General features: G+C 52.6%; 1 protein-coding gene across 1 annotated transcript in view; it reads right to left on the reverse strand.

The window, feature by feature from the left end:
* The window catches only part of LOC144508679 (elongation factor 1-alpha 2), a 53,056-nt gene that overhangs the window by 6,641 nt on the left and 20,206 nt on the right, over positions 1-26,209 (reverse strand). The window contains exon 5 of the mRNA XM_078236925.1: positions 23,282-23,432. Coding sequence (XP_078093051.1) covers positions 23,282-23,432 — 151 coding nt within the window. The remainder of the gene's footprint in view (positions 1-23,281; positions 23,433-26,209) is intronic.

Raw genomic sequence — 26,209 nt, forward strand, 5'->3', positions numbered from 1 at the left:
TGCTTTTTAAAAGACAAAATTGTACCCGCCTCTACTACTACCTCTGGCAGCTTGTTCCAGACACTCACCACCCTCAGTGTGAAAAAATTGCCCCTCTGGACACTTTTGTATCTCTCCCCTCTCACCTTAAACCTATGCCCTCTAGTTTTAGACACCCCTACCTTTGGGAAAAGATATTGACTATCTACCTTGTCTATGCCCTTCATTATTTTATAGACCTCTATAAGGTCACCCCTCAGCCTCCTACGCTCCAGAGAGAAAAGTCCCAGTCTAATCAGCCGCTCCTTATAACTCAATCCATCAAGTCCCAGTAACATCCTAGTAAATCTTTTCTGTACTCTTTCTAGTTTAATAATATCCTTTCTATAATAGGGTGACCAGAATTGCACACAGTATTCCAAGTGTGGCCTTACCAATGTCTTGTACAACTTCAACAAGATGTCCCAACTCCTGTATTCAATGTTCTGAACGAAGAAACCAAGCATGCCGAATGCCTTCTTCACCACTCTGTCCACCTGTGACTCCACTTTCAAGGAGCTATGAACATGTACTCCTAGATCTCTTTGTTCTGTAACTCTCCCCAACGCCCTACCATTAACTGAGTAAGTCCTGCCCTGGTTTAATCTACCAAAATTCATTACCTCGCATTTGTCTAAATTAAGCTCCATCTGCCATTCGTCAGCCCACTGGCCCAATTGATCAAGATCCCGTTGCAATCGGAGATAACTTTCTTCACTGTCCACTTTGCCACCAATCTTGGTGTCATCTGCAAACTTACGAACCATGCCTCCTATATTCTCATCCAAATCATTAATACAAATGACAAATAACAGTGGACCCAGCACTGATCCCTGAGGCACACCACTGGTCACAGGCCTCCAGTTTGAAAACAACCCTCTACAACCACCCTCTGGCTTCTGTCAAGAACAGGTTAAAGTCCAACAGGTTTATTTGGTAGCAAAAGCCATTAGCTTTCGGAGCGCTGCTCTTTCATCAGGTGAGTGGGATTTCAGTTCACAAACAGAGCATATAAAGACACAAACTCAATTTACAAAATAATGATTGGAATGCAAGTCTTTACAGGTAATCAAGTCTTAAAGGTACAGACAATGTGAGTGGAGAGAGAGTTAAGCACAGGTTGAAGAGATGTGTATTGTCTCCAGCCAGGACAGTTAGTGAGATTTTGCAAGCCCAGGCAAGTCTTGGGGGTTACAGATAGTGTGACATGAACCCAAGATCCCAGTTGAGGCCGTCCTCATGTGTGCGGAACTTGGCTATCAGTCTCTGCTCAGCAAAATCTCTTGCAAAATGCTGTGGGGAGCAGAGTCCTTGTATATATTTAAGGCTGAGATAGATTTTTGATCAGTAAGGGATTCGAGGGTTACGGGGAAGGGGCAGGAAAGTGAGGAATGTCGGATCAGCCATGATCCTATTGAATGGCGGAGCAGGCTCGAGGGGCTGAACGGCCTCCTCCTATTTCTTACAGTTTTATGGTTAACCTATCTCAGCGTCATTGGCAGATTTAGCTTCCGTATATTCAGTCCTTCCATTCCATTCATTGGTAAATACCCCAGAATTCCACTAGTCATGGCTGTTGAGAAAATCATAATTCATAAAGTGTAAATTCACCTTTGAACTGAGAGCAGCGACGCCTTTTCCAAGAAATCACCTGACCAACATGGTACTTGACAGTGGAGCAGTTAGTGTGAGTGTGAGTGTGTGTGTCAGAGAGTATGAGTGTGTGTGTGTGTGAGTGTGAGTGTGTGTGTTGAGTGTGTGTGTGTGTGTTGAGTGTGTGTGTGTGTGTGTGTTGAGTGTGTGTGTGTGTGTTGAGTGTGTGTGTGTGTGTGTGTGTTGAGTGTGTGTGTGTGTTGAGTGTGTGTGTGTGTGTGTGTGTGTTGAGTGTGTGTGTGTGTGTTGAGTGTGTGTGTGTGTTGAGTGTGTGTGTGTGTGTGTTGAGTGTGTGTGTGTGTGTGTGTTGAGTGTGTGTGTGTGTGTGTGTTGAGTGTGTGTGTGTGTGTGTGTTGAGTGTGTGTGTGTGTGTTGAGTGTGTGTGTGTGTGTTGAGTGTGTGTGTGTGTTGAGTGTGTGTGTGTGTTGAGTGTGTGTGTGTTGAGTGTGTGTGTGTGTGTTGAGTGTGTGTGTGTGTGTTGAGTGTGTGTGTGTGTGTTGAGTGTGTGTGTGTGTGTTGAGTGTGTGTGTGTGTTGAGTGTGTGTGTGTGTTGAGTGTGTGTGTGTGCGTGTTGAGTGTGTGTGCGTGTTGTGTGTGTGTGTGTTGAGTGTGTGTGTGTGTGTGTTGAGTGTGTGTGCGTGTTGTGTGTGTGTGTGTTGAGTGTGTGTGTGTGTTGAGTGTGTGTGTGTTGAGTGTGTGTGTGTGTTGAGTGTGTGTGTGTGTGTTGAGTGTGTGTGTGTTGAGTGTGCGTGTGCGTGTTGAGTGTGCGTGTGCGTGTTGAGTGTGCGTGTGCGTGTTGAGTGTGCGTGTGCGTGTTGAGTGTGCGTGTGCGTGTTGAGTGTGCGTGTGCGTGTTGAGTGTGCGTGTGCGTGTTGAGTGTGCGTGTGCGTGTTGAGTGTGCGTGTGCGTGTTGAGTGTGCGTGTGCGTGTTGAGTGTGCGTGTGCGTGTTGAGTGTGCGTGCGCGTGTTGAGTGTGCGTGCGTGTGTTGAGTGTGCGTGTGCGTGTTGAGTGTGCGTGTGCGTGTTGAGTGTGCGTGTGCGTGTTGAGTGTGCGTGTTGAGTGTGCGTGTGCGTGTTGAGTGTGCGTGTGCGTGTTGAGTGTGCGTGTGCGTGTGCGTGTGCGTGTGCGTGTTGAGTGTGCGTGTTGAGTGTGCGTGTGCGTGTTGAGTGTGCGTGTGCGTGTTGAGTATGCGTGTGCGTGTTGAGTGTGCGTGTGCGTGTTGAGTGTGCGTGTTGAGTGTGCGTGTGCGTGTTGAGTGTGCGCGTGCGTGTTGAGTATGCGTGTGCGTGTTGAGTGTGCGTGTGCGTGTTGAGTGTGCGTGTTGAGTGTGCGTGTGCGTGTTGAGTGTGCGTGTGCGTGTTGAGTGTGCGTGTTGAGTGTGCGTGTTGAGTGTGCGTGTGCGTGTTGAGTATGCGTGTGCGTGTTGAGTATGCGTGTGCGTGTTGAGTGTGCGTGTGCGTGTTGAGTGTGCGTGTGCGTGTTGAGTGTGCGTGTGCGTGTTGAGTGTGCGTGTGCGTGTTGAGTGTGCGTGTGCGTGTTGAGTGTGCGTGTGCATGTTGAGTGTGCGTGTGCGTGTGCGTGTTGAGTATGCGTGTGCGTGTTGAGTGTGCGTGTGCGTGTTGAGTGTGCGTGTGCGTGTTGAGTGTGCGTGTGCGTGTGCGTGTTGAGTGTGCGTGTGCGTGTTGAGTGTGCGTGTGCGTGTTGAGTGTGCGTGTTGAGTGTGCGTGTGCGTGTTGAGTGTGCGTGTGCGTGTTGAGTGTGCGTGTGCGTGTGCGTGTTGAGTGTGCGTGTTGAGTGTGCGTGTGCGTGTTGAGTGTGCGTGTGCGTGTTGAGTATGCGTGTGCGTGTTGAGTGTGCGTGTGCGTGTTGAGTGTGCGTGTTGAGTGTGCGTGTGCGTGTTGAGTGTGCGCGTGCGTGTTGAGTATGCGTGTGCGTGTTGAGTGTGCGTGTGCGTGTTGAGTGTGCGTGTGCGTGTTGAGTGTGCGTGTGCGTGTTGAGTGTGCGTGTTGAGTGTGCGTGTGCGTGTTGAGTGTGCGTGTGCGTGTTGAGTATGCGTGTGCGTGTTGAGTGTGCGTGTGCGTGTTGAGTGTGCGTGTGCGTGTTGAGTGTGCGTGTGCGTGTGCGTGTTGAGTGTGCGTGTGCGTGTTGAGTGTGCGTGTGCGTGTTGAGTGTGCGTGTGCGTGTTGAGTGTGCGTGTGCATGTTGAGTGTGCGTGTGCATGTGCGTGTTGAGTATGCGTGTGCGTGTTGAGTGTGCGTGTGCGTGTTGAGTGTGCGTGTGCGTGTGCGTGTTGAGTGTGCGTGTGCGTGTTGAGTGTGCGTGTTGAGTGTGCGTTGAGTGTGTGTGTTGAGTGTGTGTGTGTGTTGAGTGTGTGTGTGTGTTGAGTGTGTGTGTGTGTTGAGTGTGTGTGTGTGTTGAGTGTGTGTGTTGAGTGTGTGTGTGTGTTGAGTGTGTGTGTGTTGAGTGTGTGTGTGTGTGTTGAGTGTGTGTGTGTGTGTTGAGTGTGTGTGTGTGTGTGTTGAGTGTGTGTGTGTGTTGAGTGTGTGCGTGTGCGTGTTGAGTGTGCGTGTTGAGTGTGCGTGTTGAGTGTGCGTGTGCGTGTTGAGAGTGCGTGTGCGTGTTGAGTGTGCGTGTGCGTGTGCGTGTTGAGTGTGCGTGTGCGTGTTGAGTGTGCGTGTGCGTGTTGAGTGTGCGTGTGCATGTTGAGTGTGCGTGTGCGTGTTGAGTGTGCGTGTGCGTGTTGAGTGTGCGTGTGCGTGTTGACTGTGCATGTGCGTGTTGAGTGTGCGTGTTGAGTGTGCGTTGAGTGTGTGTGTTGAGTGTGTGTGTGTGTTGAGTGTGTGTGTTGAGTGTGTGCGTGTTGAGCGTGCGTGTGCGTGTTGAGCGTGCGTGTGCGTGTTGAGTGTGCGTGTGCGTGTTGAGTGTGCGTGTGCGTGTTGAGTGTGCGTGTGCGTGTTGAGTGTGCGTGTGCGTGTTGAGTGTGCGTGTGCGTGTTGAGTGTGCGTGTGCGTGTTGAGTGTGCGTGTGCGTGTTGTGTGCGTGTGCGTGTTGAGTGTGCGTGTGCATGTTGAGTGTGCGTGTGCGTGTGCGTGTTGAGTATGCGTGTGCGTGTTGAGTGTGCGTGTGCGTGTTGAGTGTGCGTGTGCGTGTGCGTGTTGAGTGTGCGTGTGCGTGTTGAGTGTGCGTGTTGAGTGTGCGTTGAGTGTGTGTGTTGAGTGTGTGTGTGTGTTGAGTGTGTGTGTGTGTTGAGTGTGTGTGTGTGTTGAGTGTGTGTGTGTGTTGAGTGTGTGTGTTGAGTGTGTGTGTGTGTTGAGTGTGTGTGTGTTGAGTGTGTGTGTGTGTGTTGAGTGTGTGTGTGTGTGTTGAGTGTGTGTGTGTGTGTTGAGTGTGTGTGTGTGTGTGTTGAGTGTGTGCGTGTGCGTGTTGAGTGTGCGTGTTGAGTGTGCGTGTGCGTGTTGAGAGTGCGTGTGCGTGTTGAGTGTGCGTGTGCGTGTGCGTGTTGAGTGTGCGTGTGCGTGTTGAGTGTGCGTGTGCGTGTTGAGTGTGCGTGTGCATGTTGAGTGTGCGTGTGCGTGTTGAGTGTGCGTGTGCGTGTTGAGTGTGCGTGTGCGTGTTGACTGTGCATGTGCGTGTTGAGTGTGCGTGTTGAGTGTGCGTTGAGTGTGTGTGTTGAGTGTGTGTGTGTGTTGAGTGTGTGTGTTGAGTGTGTGTGCGTGTTGAGCGTGCGTGTGCGTGTTGAGCGTGCGTGTGCGTGTTGAGTGTGCGTGTGCGTGTTGAGTGTGCGTGTGCGTGTGCGTGTTGAGTGTGCGTGTGCGTGTTGAGTGTGCGTGTGCGTGTTGAGTGTGCGTGTGCGTGTTGAGTGTGCGTGTGCGTGTTGAGTGTGCGTGTGCGTGTTGAGTGTGCGTGTGCGTGTTGAGTGTGCGTGTGCGTGTTGACTGTGCGTGTGCGTGTTGAGTGTGCGTGTGCGTGTTGAGTGTGCGTGTGCGTGTTGACTGTGCATGTGCGTGTTGAGTGTGCGTGTGCGTGTTGAGTGTGCGTGTGCGTGTTGAGTGTGCGTGTTGAGTGTGCGTTGAGTGTGTGTGTTGAGTGTGTGTGTGTGTTGAGTGTGTGTGTGTGTTGAGTGTGTGTGTGTGTTGAGTGTGTGTGTGTGTTGAGTGTGTGTGTTGAGTGTGTGTGTGTGTTGAGTGTGTGTGTGTGTGTTGAGTGTGTGTGTGTGTGTTGAGTGTGTGTGTGTGTGTTGAGTGTGTGTGTGTGTGTTGAGTGTGTGTGTGTGTGTGTTGAGTGTGTGCGTGTTGAGTGTGCGTGTTGAGTGTGCGTGTGCGTGTTGAGAGTGCGTGTGCGTGTTGAGTGTGCGTGTGCGTGTGCGTGTTGAGTGTGCGTGTGCGTGTTGAGTGTGCGTGTGCGTGTTGAGTGTGCGTGTGCATGTTGAGTGTGCGTGTGCGTGTTGAGTGTGCGTGTGCGTGTTGACTGTGCATGTGCGTGTTGAGTGTGCGTGTTGAGTGTGCGTTGAGTGTGTGTGTTGAGTGTGTGTGTGTGTTGAGTGTGTGTGTGTGTTGAGTGTGTGCGTGTTGAGCGTGCGTGTGCGTGTTGAGTGTGCGTGTGCGTGTTGAGTGTGCGTGTGCGTGTTGAGTGTGCGTGTGCGTGTTGAGTGTGCGTGTGCGTGTTGAGTGTGCGTGTGCGTGTTGAGTGTGCGTGTGCGTGTTGAGTGTGCGTGTGCGTGTTGACTGTGCGTGTGCGTGTTGAGTGTGCGTGTGCGTGTTGAGTGTGCGTGTGCGTGTTGAGTGTGCGTGTGCGTGTTGACTGTGCATGTGCGTGTTGAGTGTGCGTGTGCGTGTTGAGTGTGCGTGTGCGTGTTGAGTGTGCGTGTGCGTGTTGAGTGTGCGTGTGCGTGTTGAGTGTGCGTGTGCGTGTTGAGTGTGCGTGTGCGTGTTGACTGTGCGTGTGCGTGTTGAGTGTGCGTGTGCGTGTTGACTGTGCGTGTGCGTGTTGAGTGTGCGTGTGCGTGTTGAGTGTGCGTGTGCGTGTTGACTGTGCGTGTGCGTGTGCGTGTGCGTGTTGAGTGTGCGTGTGCGTGTTGAGTGTGCGTGTGCGTGTTGACTGTGCATGTGCGTGTTGAGTGTGCGTGTTGAGTGTGCGTTGAGTGTGTGTGTTGAGTGTGTGTGTGTGTTGAGTGTGTGTGTGTGTGTTGAGTGTGTGCGTGTTGAGCGTGCGTGTGCGTGTTGAGTGTGCGTGTGTGTGTTGAGTGTGTGTGCGTGTTGAGTGTGTGTGCGTGTTGAGTGTGTGTGCGTGTTGAGTGTGTGTGCGTGTTGAGTGTGTGTGCGTGTTGAGTGCGTGTGCGTGTTGAGTGTGCGTGTGCGTGTTGACTGTGCGTGTGCGTGTTGAGTGTGCGTGTGCGTGTTGAGTGTGCGTGTGCGTGTTGACTGTGCGTGTGCGTGTGCGTGTGCGTGTTGAGTGTGCGTGTGCGTGTTGAGTGTGCGTGTGCGTGTTGACTGTGCATGTGCGTGTTGAGTGTGCGTGTTGAGTGTGCGTTGAGTGTGTGTGTTGAGTGTGTGTGTGTGTTGAGTGTGTGTGTGTGTGTTGAGTGTGTGCGTGTTGAGCGTGCGTGTGCGTGTTGAGTGTGTGTGCGTGTTGAGTGTGTGTGCGTGTTGAGTGTGTGTGCGTGTTGAGTGTGTGTGCGTGTTGAGTGTGTGTGCGTGTTGAGTGTGTGTGTGTGTTGAGTGTGTGTGTGTGTTGAGTGTGTGTGTGTGTGTGTTGAGTGTGTGTGTGTGTGTTGAGTGTGTGTGTGTGTTGAGTGTGTGTGTGTGTTGAGTGTGTGTGTGTGTTGAGTGTGTGCGTGTTGAGTGTGCGTGTGCGTGTGCGTGTTGAGTGTGCGTGTGCGTGTTGAGTGTGCGTGTGCGTGTTGAGTGTGCGTGTGCGTGTTGAGTGTGCGTGTGCGTGTTGAGTGCGTGTTGAGTGTGCGTGTGCGTGTTGAGTGTGCGTGTGCGTGTTGAGTGTGCGTGTGCGTGTTGAGTGTGCGTGTGCGTGTTGAGTGTGCGTGTGCGTGTGCGTGTTGAGTGTGCGTGTGCGTGTTGAGTGTGCGTGTTGAGTGTGCGTTGAGTGTGTGTGTTGAGTGTGTGTGTGAGTTGAGTGTGTGTGTGTGTTGAGTGTGTGTGTGTGTTGAGTGTGTGTGTGTGTTGAGTGTGTGTGTGTGTTGAGTGTGTGTGTGTGTGTTGAGTGTGTGTGTGTGTTGAGTGTGTGTGTGTGTTGAGTGTGTGTGTTGAGTGTGTGTGTGTGTTGAGTGTGTGTGTGTGTGTTGAGTGTGTGTGTGTGTGTTGAGTGTGTGTGTGTGTGTTGAGTGTGTGTGTGTGTGTTGAGTGTGTGTGTGTGTGTGTTGAGTGTGTGTGTGTGTGTGTTGAGTGTGTGCATGTGCGTGTTGAGTGTGCGTGTTGAGTGTGCGTGTGCGTGTTGAGTGTGCGTGTGCGTGTTGAGTGTGCGTGTGCGTGTTGAGTGTGCGTGTGCGTGTTGAGTGTGCGTGTTGAGTGTGCGTGTGCGTGTTGAGTGTGCGTGTTGAGTGTGCGTGTGCGTGTTGAGTGTGCGTGTGAGTGTTGAGTGTGCGTGTGCGTGTTGAGTGTGCGTGTTGAGTGTGCGTGTTGAGTGTGTGTGTTGAGTGTGTGTGTGTGTTGAGTGTGTGTGTGTGTGTGTTGAGTGTGTGCGTGTTGAGCGTGCGTGTGCGTGTTGAGTGTGCGTGTGCGTGTTGAGTGTGCGTGTGCGTGTTGACTGTGCATGTGCGTGTTGAGTGTGCGTGTGCGTGTTGAGTGTGCGTGTGCGTGTTGACTGTGCATGTGTGTGTTGAGTGTGCGTGTTGAGTGTGCGTTGAGTGTGTGTGTTGAGTGTGTGTGTGTGTTGAGTGTGTGTGTGTGTGTTGAGTGTGTGCGTGTTGAGCGTGCGTGTGCGTGTTGAGTGTGCGTGTGTGTGTTGAGTGTGTGTGCGTGTTGAGTGTGTGTGCGTGTTGAGTGTGTGTGCGTGTTGAGTGTGTGTGCGTGTTGAGTGTGTGTGCGTGTTGAGTGTGTGTGCGTGTTGAGTGTGTGTGTGTGTTGAGTGTGTGTGTGTGTTGAGTGTGTGTGTGTGTTGAGTGTGTGTGTGTGTGTGTGTTGAGTGTGTGTGTGTGTGTTGAGTGTGTGTGTGTGTTGAGTGTGTGTGTGTGTTGAGTGTGTGCGTGTGTTGAGTGTGTGTGTGTGTTGAGTGTGTGTGTGTGTTGAGTGTGTGTGTGTTGAGTGTGTGTGTTGAGTGTGTGTGTGTGTTGAGTGTGTGTGTGTGTGTGTGTGTGTTGAGTGTGTGTGTGTGTGTTGAGTGTGTGTGTGTGTTGTGTGTGTGTGTGTGTTGAGTGTGTGTGTGTGTGTTGAGTGTGTGTGTGTGTTGAGTGTGTGTGTGTGTTGAGTGTGTGCGTGTGCGTGTTGAGTGTGCGTGTGCGTGTTGAGTGTGCGTGTGCGTGTTGAGTGTGCGTGTGCGTGTTGAGTGTGCGTGTGCGTGTTGAGTGTGCGTGTGCGTGTTGAGTGTGCGTGTGCGTGTTGAGTGTGCGTGTGCGTGTTGAGTGTGCGTGTGCGTGTGCGTGTGCGTGTGCGTGTGCGTGTTGAGTGTGCGTGTGCGTGTTGAGTGTGCGTGTGCGTGTTGAGTGTGCGTGTGCGTGTTGAGTGTGCGTGTGCGTGTTGAGTGTGCGTGTGCGTGTTGAGTGTGCGTGTGCGTGTTGAGTGTGCGTGTGCGTGTTGAGTGTGCGTGTGCGTGTTGAGTGTGCGTGTGCGTGTGCGTGTTGAGTGTGCGTGTGCGTGTTGAGTGTGCGTGTTGAGTGTGCGTTGAGTGTGTGTGTTGAGTGTGTGTGTGAGTTGAGTGTGTGTGTGTGTTGAGTGTGTGTGTGTGTTGAGTGTGTGTGTGTGTTGAGTGTGTGTGTGTGTTGAGTGTGTGTGTGTGTTGAGTGTGTGTGTGTGTTGAGTGTGTGTGTGTGTTGAGTGTGTGTGTGTGTTGAGTGTGTGTGTTGAGTGTGTGTGTGTGTTGAGTGTGTGTGTGTGTGTTGAGTGTGTGTGTGTGTGTTGAGTGTGTGTGTGTGTGTTGAGTGTGTGTGTGTGTGTTGAGTGTGTGTGTGTGTGTTGAGTGTGTGTGTGTGTGTGTTGAGTGTGTGCATGTGCGTGTTGAGTGTGCGTGTTGAGTGTGCGTGTGCGTGTTGAGTGTGCGTGTGCGTGTTGAGTGTGCGTGTGCGTGTTGAGTGTGCGTGTGCGTGTTGAGTGTGCGTGTTGAGTGTGCGTGTTGAGTGTGCGTGTTGAGTGTGTGTGTTGAGTGTGTGTGTGTGTTGAGTGTGTGTGTGTGTGTGTTGAGTGTGTGCGTGTTGAGCGTGCGTGTGCGTGTTGAGCGTGCGTGTGCGTGTTGAGTGTGCGTGTGCGTGTTGAGTGTGCGTGTGCGTGTTGAGTGTGCGTGTGCGTGTTGAGTGTGCGTGTTGAGTGTGCGTGTTGAGTGTGCGTGTTGAGTGTGTGTGTTGAGTGTGTGTGTGTGTTGAGTGTGTGTGTGTGTGTGTTGAGTGTGTGCGTGTTGAGCGTGCGTGTGCGTGTTGAGCGTGCGTGTGCGTGTTGAGTGTGCGTGTGCGTGTTGAGTGTGCGTGTGCGTGTTGAGTGTGCGTGTGCGTGTTGAGTGTGCGTGTGCGTGTTGACTGTGCGTGTGCGTGTTGAGTGTGCGTGTGCGTGTTGAGTGTGCGTGTGCGTGTTGACTGTGCATGTGCGTGTTGAGTGTGCGTGTGCGTGTTGAGTGTGCGTGTGCGTGTTGACTGTGCATGTGCGTGTTGAGTGTGCGTGTTGAGTGTGCGTTGAGTGTGTGTGTTGAGTGTGTGTGTGTGTTGAGTGTGTGTGTGTGTGTTGAGTGTGTGCGTGTTGAGCGTGCGTGTGCGTGTTGAGTGTGCGTGTGTGTGTTGAGTGTGTGTGCGTGTTGAGTGTGTGTGCGTGTTGAGTGTGTGTGCGTGTTGAGTGTGTGTGCGTGTTGAGTGTGTGTGCGTGTTGAGTGTGTGTGCGTGTTGAGTGTGTGTGCGTGTTGAGTGTGTGTGTGTGTTGAGTGTGTGTGTGTGTTGAGTGTGTGTGTGTGTGTGTTGAGTGTGTGTGTGTGTGTGTTGAGTGTGTGTGCGTGTTGAGTGTGTGTGCGTGTTGAGTGTGTGTGCGTGTTGAGTGTGCGTGTGTGTGTTGAGTGTGTGTGCGTGTTGAGTGTGTGTGCGTGTTGAGTGTGTGTGCGTGTTGAGTGTGTGTGCGTGTTGAGTGTGTGTGCGTGTTGAGTGTGTGTGCGTGTTGAGTGTGTGTGCGTGTTGAGTGTGTGTGTGTGTTGAGTGTGTGTGTGTGTTGAGTGTGTGTGTGTGTGTGTTGAGTGTGTGTGTGTGTGTGTTGAGTGTGTATGTGTGTTGAGTGTGTGTGTGTGTTGAGTGTGTGTGTGTGCGTGTTGAGTGTGTGTGTGTGTGTGTTGAGTGTGTGTGTTGAGTGTGTGCGTGTGCGTGTTGAGTGTGCGTGTGCGTGTTGAGTGTGCGTGTGCGTGTTGAGTGTGCGTGTGCGTGTTGAGTGTGCGTGTGCGTGTTGAGTGTGCGTGTGCGTGTTGAGTGTGCGTGTGCGTGTTGAGTGTGCGTGTGCGTGTTGAGTGTGCGTGTTGAGTGTGCGTGTGCGTGTTGAGTGTGCGTGTGCGTGTTTAGTGTGCGTGTGCGTGTGCGTGTTGAGTGTGCGTGTGCGTGTTGAGTGTGCGTGTTGAGTGTGTGTGCGTGTTGAGTGTGTGTGCGTGTTGAGTGTGTGTGCGTGTTGAGTGTGTGTGTGTGTTGAGTGTGTGTGTGTGTTGAGTGTGTGTGTGTGCGTGTTGAGTGTGTGTGTGTGTGTTGAGTGTGTGTGTGTGTGTTGAGTGTGTGTGTGTGCGTGTTGAGTGTGTGCGTGTGCGTGTTGAGTGTGCGTGTGCGTGTTGAGTGTGCGTGTGCGTTTTGAGTGTGCGTGTGCGTGTTGAGTGTGCGTGTGCGTGTGCGTGTTGAGTGTGCGTGTGCGTGTTGAGTGTGCGTGTGCGTGTTGAGTGTGCGTGTGCGTGTTGAGTGTGCGTGTGCGTGTTGAGTGTGCGTGTGCGTGTTGAGTGTGCGTGTTGAGTGTGCGTGTTGAGTGTGCGTGTGCGTGTTGAGTGTGCGTGTGCGTGTTTAGTGTGCGTGTGCGTGTGCGTGTTGAGTGTGCGTGTGCGTGTTGAGTGTGCGTGTTGAGTGTGCGTGTGCGTGTTGAGTGTGCGTGTGCGTGTTGAGTGTGCGTGTGCGTGTTGAGTGTGCGTGTGCGTGTTGAGTGTGCGTGTGCGTGTTGAGTGTGCGTGTGCGTGTTGAGTGTGCGTGTGCGTGTTGAGTGTGCGTGTGCGTGTTGAGTGTGCGTGTGCGTGTTGAGTGTGCGTGTGCGTGTTGAGTGTGCGTGTGCGTGTTGACTGTGCGTGTGCGTGTGCGTGTGCGTGTTGAGTGTGCGTGTGCGTGTTGAGTGTGCGTGTGCGTGTTGACTGTGCATGTGCGTGTTGAGTGTGCGTGTTGAGTGTGCGTTGAGTGTGTGTGTTGAGTGTGTGTGTGTGTTGAGTGTGTGTGTTGAGTGTGTGCGTGTTGAGCGTGCGTGTGCGTGTTGAGCGTGCGTGTGCGTGTTGAGTGTGCGTGTGCGTGTTGAGTGTGCGTGTGCGTGTTGAGTGTGCGTGTGCGTGTTGAGTGTGCGTGTGCGTGTTGAGTGCGTGTGCGTGTTGAGTGTGCGTGTGCGTGTTGAGTGTGCGTGTGCGTGTTGTGTGCGTGTGCGTGTTGAGTGTGCGTGTGCATGTTGAGTGTGCGTGTGCGTGTGCGTGTTGAGTATGCGTGTGCGTGTTGAGTGTGCGTGTGCGTGTTGAGTGTGCGTGTGCGTGTGCGTGTTGAGTGTGCGTGTGCGTGTTGAGTGTGCGTGTTGAGTGTGCGTTGAGTGTGTGTGTTGAGTGTGTGTGTGTGTTGAGTGTGTGTGTGTGTTGAGTGTGTGTGTGTGTTGAGTGTGTGTGTGTGTTGAGTGTGTGTGTTGAGTGTGTGTGTGTGTTGAGTGTGTGTGTGTTGAGTGTGTGTGTGTGTGTTGAGTGTGTGTGTGTGTGTTGAGTGTGTGTGTGTGTGTTGAGTGTGTGTGTGTGTGTGTTGAGTGTGTGCGTGTGCGTGTTGAGTGTGCGTGTTGAGTGTGCGTGTGCGTGTTGAGAGTGCGTGTGCGTGTTGAGTGTGCGTGTGCGTGTGCGTGTTGAGTGTGCGTGTGCGTGTTGAGTGTGCGTGTGCGTGTTGAGTGTGCGTGTGCATGTTGAGTGTGCGTGTGCGTGTTGAGTGTGCGTGTGCGTGTTGAGTGTGCGTGTGCGTGTTGACTGTGCATGTGCGTGTTGAGTGTGCGTGTTGAGTGTGCGTTGAGTGTGTGTGTTGAGTGTGTGTGTGTGTTGAGTGTGTGTGTTGAGTGTGTGTGCGTGTTGAGCGTGCGTGTGCGTGTTGAGCGTGCGTGTGCGTGTTGAGTGTGCGTGTGCGTGTTGAGTGTGCGTGTGCGTGTGCGTGTTGAGTGTGCGTGTGCGTGTTGAGTGTGCGTGTGCGTGTTGAGTGTGCGTGTGCGTGTTGAGTGTGCGTGTGCGTGTTGAGTGTGCGTGTGCGTGTTGAGTGTGCGTGTGCGTGTTGAGTGTGCGTGTGCGTGTTGACTGTGCGTGTGCGTGTTGAGTGTGCGTGTGCGTGTTGAGTGTGCGTGTGCGTGTTGACTGTGCATGTGCGTGTTGAGTGTGCGTGTGCGTGTTGAGTGTGCGTGTGCGTGTTGAGTGTGCGTGTTGAGTGTGCGTTGAGTGTGTGTGTTGAGTGTGTGTGTGTGTTGAGTGTGTGTGTGTGTTGAGTGTGTGTGTGTGTTGAGTGTGTGTGTGTGTTGAGTGTGTGTGTTGAGTGTGTGTGTGTGTTGAGTGTGTGTGTGTGTGTTGAGTGTGTGTGTGTGTGTTGAGTGTGTGTGTGTGTGTTGAGTGTGTGTGTGTGTGTTGAGTGTGTGTGTGTGTGTGTTGAGTGTGTGCGTGTTGAGTGTGCGTGTTGAGTGTGCGTGTGCGTGTTGAGAGTGCGTGTGCGTGTTGAGTGTGCGTGTGCGTGTGCGTGTTGAGTGTGCGTGTGCGTGTTGAGTGTGCGTGTGCGTGTTGAGTGTGCGTGTGCATGTTGAGTGTGCGTGTGCGTGTTGAGTGTGCGTGTGCGTGTTGACTGTGCATGTGCGTGTTGAGTGTGCGTGTTGAGTGTGCGTTGAGTGTGTGTGTTGAGTGTGTGTGTGTGTTGAGTGTGTGTGTGTGTTGAGTGTGTGCGTGTTGAGCGTGCGTGTGCGTGTTGAGTGTGCGTGTGCGTGTTGAGTGTGCGTGTGCGTGTTGAGTGTGCGTGTGCGTGTTGAGTGTGCGTGTGCGTGTTGAGTGTGCGTGTGCGTGTTGAGTGTGCGTGTGCGTGTTGAGTGTGCGTGTGCGTGTTGACTGTGCGTGTGCGTGTTGAGTGTGCGTGTGCGTGTTGAGTGTGCGTGTGCGTGTTGAGTGTGCGTGTGCGTGTTGACTGTGCATGTGCGTGTTGAGTGTGCGTGTGCGTGTTGAGTGTGCGTGTGCGTGTTGAGTGTGCGTGTGCGTGTTGAGTGTGCGTGTGCGTGTTGAGTGTGCGTGTGCGTGTTGAGTGTGCGTGTGCGTGTTGACTGTGCGTGTGCGTGTTGAGTGTGCGTGTGCGTGTTGAGTGTGCGTGTGCGTGTTGACTGTGCGTGTGCGTGTGCGTGTTGAGTGTGCGTGTGCGTGTTGAGTGTGCGTGTGCGTGTTGACTGTGCATGTGCGTGTTGAGTGTGCGTGTTGAGTGTGCGTTGAGTGTGTGTGTTGAGTGTGTGTGTGTGTTGAGTGTGTGTGTGTGTGTTGAGTGTGTGCGTGTTGAGCGTGCGTGTGCGTGTTGAGTGTGCGTGTGTGTGTTGAGTGTGTGTGCGTGTTGAGTGTGTGTGCGTGTTGAGTGTGTGTGCGTGTTGAGTGTGTGTGCGTGTTGAGTGTGTGTGCGTGTTGAGTGCGTGTGCGTGTTGAGTGTGCGTGTGCGTGTTGACTGTGCGTGTGCGTGTTGAGTGTGCGTGTGCGTGTTGAGTGTGCGTGTGCGTGTTGACTGTGCGTGTGCGTGTGCGTGTGCGTGTTGAGTGTGCGTGTGCGTGTTGAGTGTGCGTGTGCGTGTTGACTGTGCATGTGCGTGTTGAGTGTGCGTGTTGAGTGTGCGTTGAGTGTGTGTGTTGAGTGTGTGTGTGTGTTGAGTGTGTGTGTGTGTGTTGAGTGTGTGCGTGTTGAGCGTGCGTGTGCGTGTTGAGTGTGCGTGTGTGTGTTGAGTGTGTGTGCGTGTTGAGTGTGTGTGCGTGTTGAGTGTGTGTGCGTGTTGAGTGTGTGTGCGTGTTGAGTGTGTGTGCGTGTTGAGTGTGTGTGCGTGTTGAGTGTGTGTGTGTGTTGAGTGTGTGTGTGTGTTGAGTGTGTGTGTGTGTGTGTTGAGTGTGTGTGTGTGTGTTGAGTGTGTGTGTGTGTTGAGTGTGTGTGTGTGTTGAGTGTGTGTGTGTGTTGAGTGTGTGCGTGTTGAGTGTGCGTGTGCGTGTGCGTGTTGAGTGTGCGTGTGCGTGTTGAGTGTGCGTGTGCGTGTTGAGTGTGCGTGTGCGTGTTGAGTGTGCGTGTGCGTGTTGAGTGTGCGTGTTGAGTGTGCGTGTGCGTGTTGAGTGTGCGTGTGCGTGTTGAGTGTGCGTGTGCGTGTTGAGTGTGCGTGTGCGTGTTGAGTGTGCGTGTGCGTGTGCGTGTTGAGTGTGCGTGTGCGTGTTGAGTGTGCGTGTTGAGTGTGCGTTGAGTGTGTGTGTTGAGTGTGTGTGTGAGTTGAGTGTGTGTGTGTGTTGAGTGTGTGTGTGTGTTGAGTGTGTGTGTGTGTTGAGTGTGTGTGTGTGTTGAGTGTGTGTGTGTGTGTTGAGTGTGTGTGTGTGTTGAGTGTGTGTGTGTGTTGAGTGTGTGTGTGTGTTGAGTGTGTGTGTGTGTTGAGTGTGTGTGTGTGTGTTGAGTGTGTGTGTGTGTGTTGAGTGTGTGTGTGTGTGTTGAGTGTGTGTGTGTGTGTTGAGTGTGTGTGTGTGTGTGTTGAGTGTGTGTGTGTGTGTGTTGAGTGTGTGCATGTGCGTGTTGAGTGTGCGTGTTGAGTGTGCGTGTGCGTGTTGAGTGTGCGTGTGCGTGTTGAGTGTGCGTGTGCGTGTTGAGTGTGCGTGTGCGTGTTGAGTGTGCGTGTTGAGTGTGCGTGTGCGTGTTGAGTGTGCGTGTTGAGTGTGCGTGTGCGTGTTGAGTGTGCGTGTGAGTGTTGAGTGTGCGTGTGCGTGTTGAGTGTGCGTGTTGAGTGTGCGTGTTGAGTGTGTGTGTTGAGTGTGTGTGTGTGTTGAGTGTGTGTGTGTGTGTGTTGAGTGTGTGCGTGTTGAGCGTGCGTGTGCGTGTTGAGTGTGCGTGTGCGTGTTGAGTGTGCGTGTGCGTGTTGACTGTGCATGTGCGTGTTGAGTGTGCGTGTGCGTGTTGAGTGTGCGTGTGCGTGTTGACTGTGCATGTGTGTGTTGAGTGTGCGTGTTGAGTGTGCGTTGAGTGTGTGTGTTGAGTGTGTGTGTGTGTTGAGTGTGTGTGTGTGTGTTGAGTGTGTGCGTGTTGAGCGTGCGTGTGCGTGTTGAGTGTGCGTGTGTGTGTTGAGTGTGTGTGCGTGTTGAGTGTGTGTGCGTGTTGAGTGTGTGTGCGTGTTGAGTGTGTGTGCGTGTTGAGTGTGTGTGCGTGTTGAGTGTGTGTGCGTGTTGAGTGTGTGTGCGTGTTGAGTGTGTGTGTGTGTTGAGTGTGTGTGTGTGTTGAGTGTGTGTGTGTGTTGAGTGTGTGTGTGTGTGTGTGTTGAGTGTGTGTGTGTGTGTTGAGTGTGTGTGTGTGTTGAGTGTGTGTGTGTGTTGAGTGTGTGCGTGTGTTGAGTGTGTGTGTGTGTTGAGTGTGTGTGTGTGTTGAGTGTGTGTGTGTTGAGTGTGTGTGTTGAGTGTGTGTGTGTGTTGAGTGTGTGTGTGTGTGTGTGTGTGTTGAGTGTGTGTGTGTGTGTTGAGTGTGTGTGTGTGTTGTGTGTGTGTGTGTGTTGAGTGTGTGTGTGTGTGTTGAGTGTGTGTGTGTGTTGAGTGTGTGTGTGTGTTGAGTGTGTGCGTGTGCGTGTTGAGTGTGCGTGTGCGTGTTGAGTGTGCGTGTGCGTGTTGAGTGTGCGTGTGCGTGTTGAGTGTGCGTGTGCGTGTTGAGTGTGCGTGTGCGTGTTGAGTGTGCGTGTGCGTGTGCGTGTTGAGTGTGCGTGTGCGTGTTGAGTGTGCGTGTGCGTGTGCGTGTGCGTGTGCGTGTTGAGTGTGCGTGTGCGTGTTGAGTGTGCGTGTGCGTGTTGAGTGTGCGTGTGCGTGTTGAGTGTGCGTGTGCGTGTTGAGTGTGCGTGTGCGTGTTGAGTGTGCGTGTGCGTGTTGAGTGTGCGTGTGCGTGTTGAGTGTGCGTGTGCGTGTTGAGTGTGCGTGTGCGTGTTGAGTGTGCGTGTGCGTGTGCGTGTTGAGTGTGCGTGTGCGTGTTGAGTGTGCGTGTTGAGTGTGCGTTGAGTGTGTGTGTTGAGTGTGTGTGTTGAGTGTGTGTGTGAGTTGAGTGTGTGTGTGTGTTGAGTGTGTGTGTGTGTTGAGTGTGTGTGTGTGTTGAGTGTGTGTGTGTGTTGAGTGTGTGTGTGTGTTGAGTGTGTGTGTGTGTTGAGTGTGTGTGTGTGTTGAGTGTGTGTGTGTGTTGAGTGTGTGTGTTGAGTGTGTGTGTGTGTTGAGTGTGTGTGTGTGTGTTGAGTGTGTGTGTGTGTGTTGAGTGTGTGTGTGTGTGTTGAGTGTGTGTGTGTGTGTTGAGTGTGTGTGTGTGTGTTGAGTGTGTGTGTGTGTGTGTTGAGTGTGTGCATGTGCGTGTTGAGTGTGCGTGTTGAGTGTGCGTGTGCGTGTTGAGTGTGCGTGTGCGTGTTGAGTGTGCGTGTGCGTGTTGAGTGTGCGTGTGCGTGTTGAGTGTGCGTGTTGAGTGTGCGTGTTGAGTGTGCGTGTTGAGTGTGTGTGTTGAGTGTGTGTGTGTGTTGAGTGTGTGTGTGTGTGTGTTGAGTGTGTGCGTGTTGAGCGTGCGTGTGCGTGTTGAGCGTGCGTGTGCGTGTTGAGTGTGCGTGTGCGTGTTGAGTGTGCGTGTGCGTGTTGAGTGTGCGTGTGCGTGTTGAGTGTGCGTGTTGAGTGTGCGTGTTGAGTGTGCGTGTTGAGTGTGTGTGTTGAGTGTGTGTGTGTGTTGAGTGTGTGTGTGTGTGTGTTGAGTGTGTGCGTGTTGAGCGTGCGTGTGCGTGTTGAGCGTGCGTGTGCGTGTTGAGTGTGCGTGTGCGTGTTGAGTGTGCGTGTGCGTGTTGAGTGTGCGTGTGCGTGTTGAGTGTGCGTGTGCGTGTTGACTGTGCGTGTGCGTGTTGAGTGTGCGTGTGCGTGTTGAGTGTGCGTGTGCGTGTTGACTGTGCATGTGCGTGTTGAGTGTGCGTGTGCGTGTTGAGTGTGCGTGTGCGTGTTGACTGTGCATGTGCGTGTTGAGTGTGCGTGTTGAGTGTGCGTTGAGTGTGTGTGTTGAGTGTGTGTGTGTGTTGAGTGTGTGTGTGTGTGTTGAGTGTGTGCGTGTTGAGCGTGCGTGTGCGTGTTGAGTGTGCGTGTGTGTGTTGAGTGTGTGTGCGTGTTGAGTGTGTGTGCGTGTTGAGTGTGTGTGCGTGTTGAGTGTGTGTGCGTGTTGAGTGTGTGTGCGTGTTGAGTGTGTGTGCGTGTTGAGTGTGTGTGCGTGTTGAGTGTGTGTGTGTGTTGAGTGTGTGTGTGTGTTGAGTGTGTGTGTGTGTGTGTTGAGTGTGTGTGTGTGTGTGTTGAGTGTGTGTGCGTGTTGAGTGTGTGTGCGTGTTGAGTGTGTGTGCGTGTTGAGTGTGCGTGTGTGTGTTGAGTGTGTGTGCGTGTTGAGTGTGTGTGCGTGTTGAGTGTGTGTGCGTGTTGAGTGTGTGTGCGTGTTGAGTGTGTGTGCGTGTTGAGTGTGTGTGCGTGTTGAGTGTGTGTGCGTGTTGAGTGTGTGTGTGTGTTGAGTGTGTGTGTGTGTTGAGTGTGTGTGTGTGTGTGTTGAGTGTGTGTGTGTGTGTGTTGAGTGTGTATGTGTGTTGAGTGTGTGTGTGTGTTGAGTGTGTGTGTGTGCGTGTTGAGTGTGTGTGTGTGTGTGTTGAGTGTGTGTGTTGAGTGTGTGCGTGTGCGTGTTGAGTGTGCGTGTGCGTGTTGAGTGTGCGTGTGCGTGTTGAGTGTGCGTGTGCGTGTTGAGTGTGCGTGTGCGTGTTGAGTGTGCGTGTGCGTGTTGAGTGTGCGTGTGCGTGTTGAGTGTGCGTGTGCGTGTTGAGTGTGCGTGTTGAGTGTGCGTGTGCGTGTTGAGTGTGCGTGTGCGTGTTTAGTGTGCGTGTGCGTGTGCGTGTTGAGTGTGCGTGTGCGTGTTGAGTGTGCGTGTTGAGTGTGTGTGCGTGTTGAGTGTGTGTGCGTGTTGAGTGTGTGTGCGTGTTGAGTGTGTGTGTGTGTTGAGTGTGTGTGTGTGTTGAGTGTGTGTGTGTGCGTGTTGAGTGTGTGTGTGTGTGTTGAGTGTGTGTGTGTGTGTTGAGTGTGTGTGTGTGCGTGTTGAGTGTGTGCGTGTGCGTGTTGAGTGTGCGTGTGCGTGTTGAGTGTGCGTGTGCGTTTTGAGTGTGCGTGTGCGTGTTGAGTGTGCGTGTGCGTGTGCGTGTTGAGTGTGCGTGTGCGTGTTGAGTGTGCGTGTGCGTGTTGAGTGTGCGTGTGCGTGTTGAGTGTGCGTGTGCGTGTTGAGTGTGCGTGTGCGTGTTGAGTGTGCGTGTTGAGTGTGCGTGTGCGTGTTGAGTGTGCGTGTGCGTGTTTAGTGTGCGTGTGCGTGTGCGTGTTGAGTGTGCGTGTGCGTGTTGAGTGTGCGTGTTGAGTGTGCGTGTGCGTGTTGAGTGTGCGTGTGCGTGTTGAGTGTGCGTGTGCGTGTTGAGTGTGCGTGTGCGTGTTGAGTGTGCGTGTGCGTGTTGAGTGTGCGTGTGCGTGTTGAGTGTGCGTGTGCGTGTTGAGTGTGCGTGTGCGTGTTGAGTGTGCGTGTGCGTGTTGAGTGTGCGTGTGCGTGTTGAGTGTGCGTGTTGAGTGTGCGTGTGCGTGTTGAGTGTGCGTGTGCGTGTTGAGTGTGCGTGTGCGTGTTGAGTGTGCGTGTGCGTGAGTGTGCGTGTGCGTGTTGAGTGTGCGTGTTGAGTGTGCGTGTGCGTGTTGAGTGTGCGTGTTGAGTGTGCGTGTTGAGTGTGCGTGTTGAGTGTGCGTGTGCGTGTTGAGTGTGCGTGTGTGTGTTGAGTGCGTGTGCGTGTTGAGTGTGCGTGTGCGTGTTGAGTGTGCGTGTGCGTGTTGAGTGTGCGTGTTGAGTGTGCGTGTGCGTGTTGAGTGTGCGTGTGCGTGTTGAGTGTGCGTGTTGAGTGTGCGTGTGCGTGTTGAGTGTGCGTGTGCGTGTTGAGTGTGCGTGTGCGTGTTGAGTGTGTGTGCGTGTTGAGTGTGTGTGCGTGTTGAGTGTGCGTGTGCGTGTTGAGTGTGCGTGTGTGTGTTGAGTGTGTGTGCGTGTTGAGTGTGTGTGCGTGTTGAGTGTGTGTGCGTGTTGAGTGTGTGTGCGTGTTGAGTGTGTGTGCGTGTTGAGTGTGTATGTGTGTTGAGTGTGTGTGTGTGTTGAGTGTGTGTGTGTGCGTGTTGAGTGTGTGTGTGTGTGTGTTGAGTGTGTGTGTTGAGTGTGTGCGTGTGCGTGTTGAGTGTGCGTGTGCGTGTTGAGTGTGCGTGTGCGTGTTGAGTGTGCGTGTGCGTGTTGAGTGTGCGTGTGCGTGTTGAGTGTGCGTGTTGAGTGTGCGTGTTGAGTGTGCGTGTTGAGTGTGCGTGTTGAGTGTGCGTGTTGAGTGTGCGTGTTGAGTGTGCGTGTTGAGTGTGCGTGTTGAGTGTGCGTGTTGAGTGTGCGTGTTGAGTGTGCGTGTTGAGTGTGCGTGTTGAGTGTGCGTGTTGAGTGTGCGTGTTGAGTGTGCGTGTTGAGTGTGCGTGTTGAGTGTGCGTGTTGAGTGTGCGTGTTGAGTGTGCGTGTTGAGTGTGCGTGTTGAGTGTGCGTGTTGAGTGTGCGTGTTGAGTGTGCGTGTTGAGTGTGCGTGTGCGTGTGCGTGTTGAGTGTGCGTGTGTGTGTTGAGTGTGTGTGCGTGTTGAGTGTGTGTGCGTGTTGAGTGTGTGTGCGTGTTGAGTGTGTGTGCGTGTTGAGTGTGTGTGCGTGTTGAGTGTGTATGTGTGTTGAGTGTGTGTGTGTGTTGAGTGTGTGTGTGTGCGTGTTGAGTGTGTGTGTGTGTGTGTTGAGTGTGTGTGTTGAGTGTGTGCGTGTGCGTGTTGAGTGTGCGTGTGCGTGTTGAGTGTGCGTGTGCGTGTTGAGTGTGCGTGTGCGTGTTGAGTGTGCGTGTGCGTGTTGAGTGTGCGTGTGCGTGTTGAGTGTGCGTGTTGAGTGTGCGTGTTGAGTGTGCGTGTTGAGTGTGCGTGTTGAGTGTGCGTGTTGAGTGTGCGTGTTGAGTGTGCGTGTTGAGTGTGCGTGTTGAGTGTGCGTGTTGAGTGTGCGTGTTGAGTGTGCGTGTTGAGTGTGCGTGTTGAGTGTGCGTGTTGAGTGTGCGTGTTGAGTGTGCGTGTTGAGTGTGCGTGTTGAGTGTGCGTGTTGAGTGTGCGTGTTGAGTGTGCGTGTTGAGTGTGCGTGTTGAGTGTGCGTGTTGAGTGTGCGTGTTGAGTGTGCGTGTTGAGTGTGCGTGTTGAGTGTGCGTGTTGAGTGTGCGTGTTGAGTGTGCGTGTTGAGTGTGCGTGTTGAGTGTGCGTGTTGAGTGTGCGTGTGCGTGTTGAGTGTGCGTGTGCGTGTTGAGTGTGCGTGTGCGTGTTGAGTGTGCGTGTTGAGTGTGCGTGTTGAGTGTGCGTGTTGAGTGTGCGTGTTGAGTGTGCGTGTTGAGTGTGCGTGTTGAGTGTGCGTGTTGAGTGTGCGTGTTGAGTGTGCGTGTTGAGTGTGCGTGTTGAGTGTGCGTGTTGAGTGTGCGTGTTGAGTGTGCGTGTTGAGTGTGCGTGTTGAGTGTGCGTTGAGTGTGTGTGTTGAGTGTGTGTGTTGAGTGTGTGTGTTGAGTGTGTGTGTTGAGTGTGTGTGTTGAGTGTGTGTGTTGAGTGTGTGTTGAGTGTGTTGAGTGCGTGTGTGTGTGTGTGTGTGAGTGTGTGTGTGAGTGTGTGAGTGTGTGTGAATATGTGTGTGTGTTGAGTGTGAGAGTGTGTGTGTGTGTGTGAGTGTGTGAGAGTGTGTGTGAGTGTGTGAGAGTGTGTGAGAGTGTGTGAGAGTGTGTGAGAGTGTGTGAGAGTGTGTGAGAGTGTGTGAGAGTGTGAGAGAGTGTGAGAGTGTGTGTTGAGTGTGTGTGTTGAGTGTGTGTGTTGAGTGTGTGTGTTGAGTGTGTGTGTTGAGTGTGTGTGTTGAGTGTGCGTGTTGAGTGTGTGTTGAGTGTGCGTGTTGAGTGTGTGTTGAGTGTGTGTTGAGTGTGTGTTGAGTGTGTGTTGAGTGTGTGTTGAGTGTGTGTTGAGTGTGTGAGTGTGTGTGTTGAGTGTGAGAGTGTGTGTTGAGTGTGTGTTGAGTGTGTGTTGAGTGTGTGTTGAGTGTGTGTTGAGTGTGTGAGAGAGTGTGTGAGAGAGTGTGTGTGAGAGTGTGTGAGAGTGTGTGAGAGTGTGTGAGAGTGTGAGAGTGTGTGTTGAGTGTGTGTTGAGTGTGTGTTGAGTGTGTGTTGAGTGTGTGTGTTGAGTGTGTGTGTTGAGTGTGTGTGTTGAGTGTGTGTGTTGAGTGTGTGTGTTGAGTGTGTGTGTTGAGTGTGTGTGTTGAGTGTGTGTGTTGAGTGTGTGTGTTGAGTGTGCGTGTTGAGTGTGCGTGTTGAGTGTGCGTGTTGAGTGTGTGTTGAGTGTGCGTGTTGAGTGTGTGTTGAGTGTGTGTTGAGTGTGTGTTGAGTGTGTGTTGAGTGTGTGTTGAGTGTGTGTTGAGTGTGTGAGTGTGTGTGTTGAGTGTGAGAGTGTGTGTTGAGTGTGAGAGTGTGTGTTGAGTGTGTGTTGAGTGTGTGTTGAGTGTGTGTTGAGTGTGTGTTGAGTGTGTGTTGAGTGTGTGTTGAGTGTGTGAGAGAGTGTGTGAGAGAGTGTGTGAGAGAGTGTGTGAGAGAGTGTGTGAGAGAGTGTGTGAGAGAGTGTGTGAGAGAGTGTGTGAGTGTGAGTGTGAGTGTGTGAGTGAGAGTGTGAGTGTGTGAGTGTGTGAGTGTGTGAGTGTGTGTGTGTGTGTGCGTGTGTGTGCGTGTGTGTGCGTGTGTGTGCATGTGAGTGCGTGTGAGTGTGTGTGAGTGTGTGTGAGTGTGTGTGAGTGTGCGTGTGAGGTTGTTTTCACCATTCCCGACTCTGCAAAAATCTGGCCCCAGATCTCCTATCCCACGCACTCCTGTTCTTCATGTTGTTGTCCCTGCTCCTAACCCCAAATCCGGCCGCTTACCTCCAATCTTGTAAACATCCTGGAGAGGCAGGCGCAGAGCTTTGGAGATGGGGCGAGTGGGGGGGAGGATAGTATCCAGAGCTTCCAGCAGTGTCACCCCATTGGCATTGCCCTCTTTCCGTTCGACCTTCCAACCTTTGAACCATGGCATCTGTTGGCAAAAAGAACCGGGGTCAGGCCAATGGAATGGCAGCAACATTTGATGCATTTTTACCGCAAGCTGTTCTGAATATGTTCCATCTCTCGCTACACCTTCTAAATAACTTCTGACTTCCATCTTCTGAGTCTCCGTCCCCCTGTTCTCCCAAAGCCCCACTCCTTCACTGCACTCAATTGGCCATTCCACACACATCAGCACAGATAGTGAGTGTCCATTCATAAAGTGAATCACCCAACCAAGGCCATTTGCATTTTATCCGATAGTCACACATTGCGTCTTCCCAGCAGGTATTTACTCGGGTATTTACCAGACGTATATATCCTCCCCTCACTTCCCACTGCTTTGAGCATGTTTTAAGTGTCTGTTCTTACTGCTACAGGTCGGACCAGGTAACCAGGCAGAGTACACCAGACACAAATTGGTTATTTCAATGGTCTGTTGGTTGCAGAGTCTGAGGCCAGACAGAGAGCCGAATGCCCACGTCCTCGAGACTAAGCAGAGGAAATGACCCCATTCATGCCTTCCCACTGCTACCTCCCAAACACAACTTGGCTGAGAGCAGGTGAGGTGAGAGAGACTTCCCTTGACATCAAGGCTGCATTTTACTGAGCGTGGCATCAAAGAGCCCTGGCAAAACTGGAATCAATGGATATCAAGGGGAACACTCTCCGCTGGTTGGAGTCACATTTGGTACAAAAGAAGATGGTTGTGGTGGTTGGAGGTCAATCATCTCAGCTCCAGGACATCTTTGCAGGAGTCCCTCAGGGTCAGTGTCCGAGACCCAACCATCTTCAGCTGCTTCATCAATGACCTTCCCCCCGTCATATGACCATGATGTGGAGTTGCCGGTGTTGGACTGGGGAGGGCACAGTAAGAAGTCTCACACCAGGTTAAAGTCCAACAGGTTTATTTGGAATCACGAGCTTTCGGAGCGCCTTCATCAGGTGAGTGCTAAATGCACCTGTTGACTTTAACCTGGTGTTGTGAGGTTTCTCACTGTGTCCCATCAGAAGGGAATGTGGGGATGTTCACTGATGATGACACAATGTTCAGCACCATTCACGACTCCTCAGATACTGAAGCAGTTCATGTCCAAACGCAGCACAGTCTGGACAATATCCAGGCTTGGGCTGACAAGTAACATTCACACCACATAAGTGCCAGGCAATGACCAACTCCCACAAGAGAGAATCTAACCATTGCCCCTTGATAATCAATGGCATTACCATCTCTGAATGCCACACTATCAACATCCTGGGTGTTACCATTGACCAGAAACTGAACAGGACCCAGCTATATAAATACTGTGGCTCCAAGAGCAGGTCAGAGGCTGGGAATCCTGCCGTGAGTAACTCACCTCCTGACTAATCTTGGTTTCTGGGTTCAGTTCAGCCTCACTTTCGATGCCTTCAGCGTATCGCCCAGACTGACCACTGCAGTACCAAGGGAATGCTACACTGTCATACTGTGCCTTTCAGATAAGACCGGTGAACTGTAGCCTTGCCTGTGCTCTGAGGCCAACACCAAAGGAGCATGCAGTTTAGGAATCGCACTGTGGGGTGCTCCCCCCAGGGTCCTGCCAGCATCTGCTACCAGGATGTGAATCCAATTTCTGATGTTTAAATTTTCTGCAGATGGGAATGAATGAAGACCAAATTGAGGGAGGTCTCAACACATCATGGGTGGCACAGTGGTTACCACTGCTGCCTCATAGCACCAGGGATCCGGGTTCGATTCCCAGCCTCGGGTCACTGTCTGTGTGGAGTTTGCACCTTCTCCCCGCAGGAAGTGAACTCAATTCCAGCTCCTTGAAGACCGGATTAGGGATCTGGAGCTGGAACTGGATGAACTCAGGATCATTCAGGAGGCAGAGGCAGCTATAGATAGAAGCTACAGGGAGGGAGCTACTCCGAGAAATTGTGATACGTGGTGATGGCTAGAAGGGGTAAGAAGCAGTCAGAGCAGCGATCCCCTGGATCCCCTGTTCCTCTGTATAACAAGTATACCGTTTTGGATACTGTTGAGGGGGGACGACTTACCAGGGGTAAGCCATGGGGTACAGGTCTCTTGGACAGAGTCTGTCCTTGTTGCTCAGAAGGGAAGGGGGGAGAGGAGTAGGGCATTAGTTATTTGGGACTCCATAGTTAGGGGGATAGATAGGAGATTCTGTGGGAACGAGAGGGACTCGCGGTCGGTGTGTTGCCTCCCAGATGCCAGAGTCCGTGATGTCTCGGATCGTGTTTTCGGGATCCTTAAGGGGGAGGGGGACCAGCCCCAAGTCGTGGTTCACATAGGTACCCAAGACATAGGTAGGAAAAGGGATGGGGATGTAAGGCAGAAATTCAGGGAGTTAGTGTGGAAGCTTAGGGCTAGAACAAACAGAGTTGTTATCTCTGGTTCGTTGCCCGTGCCACGTGATAGTGAGGAGAGGAATAGGGAGAGAGAGCAGTTGAACACGTGGTTACAGGGATGGTGCAGGAGGGAGGGATTCAGATACCTGGACAATTGGGGCTCATTCTGGGGTAGGTGGGACCTCTACAAACGGGATGGTCTACACCTGAACCAGAGGGGTACCAATATCCTGGGGGGGGAAATTTGCTAATGCTCTTCGGGAGGGTTTAAACTAATTCAGCAGGGGGATGGGAACCTGAATTGTAGCTCCAGTGTACAGGAGGTTGAGAGTAGTGAGGTCATAGATAAGGTTTCAGCGTCGCAGGAGTGTACTGGCAGGCAGGAAGGTGGTTTGAAGTGTGTATACTTCAACGCCA

The sequence above is a fragment of the Mustelus asterias genome, chromosome 20 (genome assembly GCF_964213995.1).
Source record: "Mustelus asterias chromosome 20, sMusAst1.hap1.1, whole genome shotgun sequence".
NCBI classification, from domain to species: domain Eukaryota; kingdom Metazoa; phylum Chordata; class Chondrichthyes; order Carcharhiniformes; family Triakidae; genus Mustelus; species Mustelus asterias.